Genomic DNA, 6,607 nt, shown 5'->3' with positions numbered 1-6,607 from the left:
CCCTGCATCGGCAGGCGGACTCTCAACCACTGCACCACCAGGGAAGCCCCCAGATGAGTTCCATTTTTAATCCATTAAGTCTGAGGAATCAGGAGGACACACAGTAGAGAAATGTCTAGTAGGGGTTGGATGTCTGGTGCTCAGAAACAAACGCCGGGCTGTATAAGAGCTGAGTGTGCCCAGGGAACACAGGAAGAACAAGAAGATAAGGGGCTAAAAGTGGGGCTCTAAGGGATAACATCTGAAAGGTGGGCAGAAAAGAGAACCAGCCAGAGGCAGCATGACCAAGGGGTGAGCGGGGTCCAGGAGAGCGGGGTGTGAAAGCCCAGTGAGCAAGGGAAGTGGGGGGAGGTGGGCGGGGGGTTCAGACAAAAGACAGGCTTGACTAGAATAAAAAGACCAGAGAGCATCCCTGATGGACAGGGCGTAAGCATTCAAGGCGGCCACCAGGGGAGGAGTTGAGGAGTGTGTGGGCTCCCCTGCACCCTGCAGGAGAGGCCTGCTGCGTGAACACTGGAGAGCCCCAGAGGGCACGGGAGCCTCTTGTTTGCTGATTTCTTTGTGTTAGGTGGCAAGATTTGAGCAGGTTTATATGCTGAGAGGAAGAGTCCCTACTTTTCAGACCCCGGGGACCTTTGATGCAGGGCCAACTGTCTCCCAGGACTATCGATGACTAAATGAGTTAATACCTAGAGACGGCTTAGGAGGTGTTCCCCGTCACCATGCTTCGGGGGAACACTTCTAAGATGAGTTGCAGGCAGCACTCTCTTTTCTCTTCAGTGCCTTTGAACTATCTCCCTCCCTTCTCTCATTACCCTTGAAGGGGAGTAGACATGCTGCATCTTCTCTCCAAGGCTGACAGTTTGCTGCCAAGGGTGGGAGCATCTGAATGGCCCCAGATTCTCAGACCTGGGTCTGGGCCTCATGGTTTACTGATCTCCCTTGAACCTGTCTTCAAATGCTCTCAAACCACACTTGTCTGTCCCACTGTCCCTGCCTGTGCTGGACCACCCTGTGGGCTGCCGGCATTTGCTCTGAGGGCATGTGGAGATACAGCCCGATGTCCTGGGTATCAGGACTTTGAAGCTGTAAGCTGGGACTCCCCTCTTCCTACAGAAATAAAGATGCCAGAAGCTGACTCCATCTGTATTAGTTTCCTATGCCTCCTGTTACAAATTACCACAAACTTAATGGCTTAAACAATAGAAATTTATTCTCTAACAGTTCTGGAGGCCTGAAGGCTGAAATGAGTCTTATAGGACTAAAATCAAGGTGTCAGAAGGCTGGTTCCTTCCTGAAGCTCCAAGAGATAGTCCATTTCTTGGCCTTTTCTAGCTTCAGGTGGCTGCCAGCATTCCTTGGCTTGTGGCCTCATCACTTCCATCATCAGGTTGCCTCCTCTTCTGTAGTCAAATCTCCCTCTGCCTCCCCGTCATGAGGATACTTGTGATTGCAGTTAGGATCCACCTGGATAATACAAGGTAGTCCCCCTATCGCAACATAGTCTCTTTTGCCATATAAGGTCACCTTCACAGGTTCCAGGGATTAGGACCTGGTTACCTTTGGAAGCCATGATTCAGCCTACCATACCATCATCAGAGTGCATTCTCCAAGCGCTCTTGTCAAGTAGGTAGTGCATGTATTATACTTGTTTTACTGTGGAAGAAGTTAAAGCTCTGTGACCTTTTCAAAGAAACACGGACTTTGGAGTCAGTACCAGTGTCAGGCCTCTGTCTGCAAACCCGGGGCACATTCTATAGCCTCACGTTCAGCCCCTCTCACTGCAGAGCCTTAGTGCTGAGACAGGACCCTTGCAGGGATTTGGGGGGGGGGGTTGCCTGCGGCAATGCATTACATCGAAACTTAGATGAGTCCTGGCTTCCAGGAGCTCATCTGCAGTTTCCATATCTGGGCAGGGAGGTGGCATAGCCACGGCAGAAACCCCTGGCCTCGCACAGCCCTTTGTGGGGCTCTGGGCGTGGGTTGGGGGCTGCCTCTCAGACAGGGAGTTGATGTCCTCACTGGGCTTTTCCAGGGGAAGGGGACACATAAAAATGCCCCTCCCTGGGGATGGCACGCCAGGGCTTCACCTTAGTTCTAAGGAAGCACAGCTTCTCCACTGGCAAGCCAGGGCCCTGCTCAGCGCCAGGGAATGAGATATTTTCCATCAGACCTCTGTTGCCTGGGCTCAGCCAGAGCCATCTATTTTATTGTCTCGAGCAGATGAACTCAGATGTGGGGGAATGAGGCTTTGGCTGGTAGGCTCTGTTGTTTGTCTTACAGAGGCCAAAACCCTCTCCTCTCTGTCGGACCAGGACCTAATAAACCCCACACGGAGATGCCTGAACCCTGCCAGTTGCACCCAACTGTGGGCCCTGCCTGAGAAACAATGTTTGTCCTACTTTCAGACGCCTGGCTGCCCCAGGCCCGGGGCCAAGGGCACAGCGCCTGCCCTGTCCTGCCAGCTCAGACCGCTATGGGGGAGCAGAATGGATAGAACAGACTGCAACAATTTGGAAGTGAGCGTGGCCTGGAGTTTAGAGAACCCTGAATCTGAATTGTAGCCCCTTACTCTTTGGTTCCACGTGACTGTCAGGGACAAGTTACTCTCATCACCATCGCCCATCTGTGCACCAGTCTTGATGGCAGTTGGGGGCTATTCTGCTGGTCCCAGCTGCCAGGAAGAGTAGGAGGAAGTTGGAAAGCCTGGATTAATCTGCTCCCACTGCCCCCTCCATTGTCCTCTCCTCATCTCCTTCATAACCCACTATTGCAGAGACAAAAAGAGCATGTGCTCTCTGTAGTCACATGTTATTTCAGGATCATTCAGGGCCATGTTCAATAATAATACTGCATAGTAAGCGTGCAGGCAGGCTTTCAACTTGATTTAGAACCCAGCATGGTTCTAGTGGTCTTTTAGGGCATCTCATGGGCACCAGGTCTCTCCAAAGAGTCACTCAGGATGGCATTGCAGAGTTCCTGTCCCCTTAAAGCAGGCTTGACCTTTGAAGGAGTCTCCTACAGCCAGAGTAAGCTCCTTATGTGGGAACTTGGTCCCCGGCCACTCCAATTTCCCAGAAGGGGGCCCTGGCATCCTACCCACAGAGGCATAGGCTTGAGGACAGCTCTCTAGGACCCAGAAGGTGGGCCTCAGGGACGTGACATACACTGTGCAGTCAGGGCTGGTCTCTGCTGGTGGCCTGGGCCAAGCCCCTTGGGGTAGCTCAGTGGCTGGTGAAGCTCCAGGTTCCTGGTCATACCTGTAAAGTCCTCTCCTCTGGTCACACTTCTCATGCTGCCGTGTATTCATCCAAGTTTCAGAACATCTGCTCAGTGTCTGTGGCCCGCCAGACACTGTGTATTCTGAGGACTGAGGACACAAAGAGGAAAGCCACAGACCCTGCTCCCTGGGGCTTATGCTCTGGATGGGGGTGGCTTTGAATCAGGAGAGAGATGCACAAACACTGTTGAGATATAAGATGACATGTCCTGTAAGAGAGGTACATTCACAGTACTATGGGAGCAGGATGGCATCCAGTAAAAGGCTAGAATGGTTTTTCAGAGGAGGATGTGGTGTCAGAAAAGGGCATTGGAGCTTAGCTCCTTGAGGGATGAGTTTGTAGGATTGACAAGTAAGAGGACAGCAGGAGCAAAGCATGGTGCCATGAAAGTGGCCCAGGATGGTGACAGTAGATGGCTTCATAGGAGTAGAATATAGGATAGATGAGAGGAATAGCAGGGGATGATGCTGAGAAAATGTCTGGCGTCAGGTTGGCTACACAGGGCCGTAGAAGCCTGCCGAGGAGTTCAGACTCCAGGTGGCGGAGCCAGCAAGGGTTTTAGGGGCGGGGCATTCTTCAATCATCCCAACCTGTCCATCCACCTCTCCTCCATCAGGAAGGTGCAAGGACACCCTCTCCACAATCACGGGGCCAACCACGCAGAACACATACGGGCGGAACGAAGGGGCCTGGATGAAGGACCCCCTGGCCAAAGATGAGCGGATTTACGTAACCAATTATTACTATGGCAACACCCTGGTAGAGTTCCGGAACCTGGAGAACTTCAAACAAGGTACGTGATACGGGTCCACCTTAGGGGGGTTCCTCCTTCCCCACTGTCCTCCGTTTGAATCACGGCCAGATCTCTTAGGGTGGAGACAGTGGACAAGAAGGGCAACGCCTTCTTGTAAAAGGACCTTCTCTGGTAGCAGGATGTCCCTCTTCCACACTCCCTCACATTCTCTGCTCTCTCATCTCTCAGCCCTGCCCCTCCTTCCCAGTCCCTGGGACATGGGACGACCTGGAGTCTGGTCCAGAAAACAGTAGTGATAATCCTCCCTTTCCCACAGCCCTTGAGAGTTTACAAACCATGCTCACGTGCATTGGCACTCTGGATCCTTGAAACAGCTCAGCGAGGGCAGTGGAAATTGTTATTTTTAAATGACAGACGAGGATGCTATACAGAACTAGAAAGTGGCAGAACCAAGACACAAACCGTGGGCTCCAGACCTCAAGCCAATGGCACGTCCCATCTCTCTGGGCTGCCCCCTCCCTGCCTGGCAGGTTGTGTCTGCACCGTTGCCCTCAAGCCTTCTGCCTTCTCACTGCCCACAGGTCGCTGGAGCAATTCCTACAAGCTCCCCTACAGCTGGATCGGCACAGGCCACGTGGTGTACAATGGTGCCTTCTACTACAACCGGGCCTTCACCCGCAACATCATCAAGTATGACCTGAAACAGCGCTATGTGGCTGCCTGGGCCATGCTCCATGACGTGGCCTATGAGGAGGCCACGCCCTGGAGGTGGCAGGGCCACTCGGACGTGGACTTCGCTGTGGATGAGAATGGCCTGTGGCTCATCTACCCGGCCCTGGACGACGAGGGCTTCAGCCAGGAGGTCATCGTCCTGAGCAAGCTCAACGCCGTGGACCTGAGCACACACAAGGAGACCACGTGGCGCACGGGGCTCCGGCGGAACTTCTACGGCAACTGCTTCGTCATCTGTGGGGTGCTGTACGCCGTGGACAGCTACAACCAGCGCAACGCCAACATCTCCTACGCCTTTGACACCCACACCAACACGCAGATCATCCCCAGGCTGCTGTTTGAGAATGAGTATTCCTACACCACCCAGATAGACTACAACCCCAAGGACCGCCTGCTCTACGCCTGGGACAATGGCCACCAGGTCACCTACCATGTCATCTTTGCCTACTGACACTCCTGTCCCCAGAAGCAGAAGTGCAGAGGGGCTACTGGCACCTTGTGTGTGTGTGTGTGTGTGTGTGTGTGTGTGTGTGTGTGTGTGTGTTTGTGTGTGTGTTGTTTAAAAAATATATATTATTTTGTATAATATTGCCAATGTAAAATGACAATTTGGGTCTATTTTTTTTATACGGATTGTAGATCAATCCATACGTGTATGTGCTGGTCTCATCCTCCATGGTTTATATTTTTGTGTGAATGAACTTCTCCTTTTGACCAGTAACCACCTTCCTTCAAACCCTCACCCCCCTCCAGCTCCCACATTTCGATCTGAGAAGGTTTCTTCATCTAGGTCTTGCAGGCAGCTTGCACCAGAAGCAGGAGTGAAGGAGGCAAGCAAGAATTGCTAAGGGGATGGAAAAACTGTTTTATGTGTTAGAGAAGTTTTTCTAAAAACCCAGAAAAAAATGCTTTTTTTTTTAATAAAGAAGAAATTTAAAATCACCCCCCAGTGCGTTTTTTGTTTAGCACTGATATGACTGGCTGGGTTAGATCCCTCCCCCAGAAGGAGATGAGATCTGTGTTCCATAGAAATATCCTCATGCTGAGCTGCCCAGGCAGCTCCTCTCCCCTCCTAATGAGGGCCTTCCTTGTGGCGGCAGGAAAGGGGGTGTTAGAGATTTGGAATGAGCTGACCCCTACACTGGCTTTAATTTGGGGGCATTGATCCCTTCCCGTCTCTTCCACTGTCACACAAGCTTCCTTGCGCTGTTCTGCTTTTTTCTAGTCATTAACCAAGATACGGGAACCTGTTCATTCCTTAGTCCTCCTCCGTGTGGCCTGGTGGTTGGCACTGTTGAAAGTACGAAGCTGAGTGTGACCTTGACCCTATACTGCTTAAGAAGCTTACAATCCATCAATCAATCTTTCCCCTCCCCATAATCCTCTCCTCTGCCTCACCCTGAATGTTCACCTTCAGCCAGCCTTCCTTCCCAGCTTCCCCTCCAGGAGAAGGGCCTGGTTCTGAAACGAGGCCCCCGAGGGAAGTGTTTGCAGGATGGGAAGACCCGCTGTCCCTCCCCATGCACGGCCCGGCCCTGTGCAGTGCCTCTTGCCCACAGCTTGCCCTTTCCTCCACATTACACAAAACAGGAGACAGAAAAGTGGGAAAAAACCTGAATGGGCGCCTCCTGAGTTTATGGATGGAGGGCAGAACCCAAGAACGACATGGGAAGACAAGCACATCATGTCACTGCACTGTCCCCACCCTCTCCACTCCCACCCCCATATAGGGAGCAGCTGCTGCCTGGTGAGTCCTTTTGCACAGACACGCTGCCCCTCCACGCTCCCCAGTCAATCCCTGTGCTGCTTACACGGTGCATGGCTTCCACGCCCACCCTGC

At 52.5% G+C, this 6,607-nt stretch overlaps 1 protein-coding gene across 2 annotated transcripts in view; it reads left to right on the top strand.

Annotated features, from left to right (window-relative positions):
* OLFML2B (olfactomedin like 2B) overlaps positions 1-5,709 on the top strand; it is a 41,776-nt gene extending 36,067 nt beyond the window's left edge. Inside the window, exons 7-8 of one of the 2 annotated variants that reach the window (XM_007458418.1) lie at positions 3,898-4,074; positions 4,617-5,709. In XM_007458418.1, the coding sequence (XP_007458480.1) occupies positions 3,898-4,074; positions 4,617-5,218 (779 nt within the window). In that variant the 3' untranslated portion in view covers positions 5,219-5,709. The remainder of the gene's footprint in view (positions 1-3,897; positions 4,075-4,616) is intronic. The other variant, XM_007458417.1, reaches the window with a different exon arrangement.
* Positions 5,710-6,607: the final 898 nt, after the last annotated feature.

The sequence above is a fragment of the Lipotes vexillifer genome, unplaced genomic scaffold, assembly GCF_000442215.2.
Source record: "Lipotes vexillifer unplaced genomic scaffold, Lipotes_vexillifer_v1.1 scaffold1312, whole genome shotgun sequence".
NCBI classification, from domain to species: domain Eukaryota; kingdom Metazoa; phylum Chordata; class Mammalia; order Artiodactyla; family Lipotidae; genus Lipotes; species Lipotes vexillifer.
This window is presented reverse-complemented; position numbering and strand designations above follow the sequence as displayed.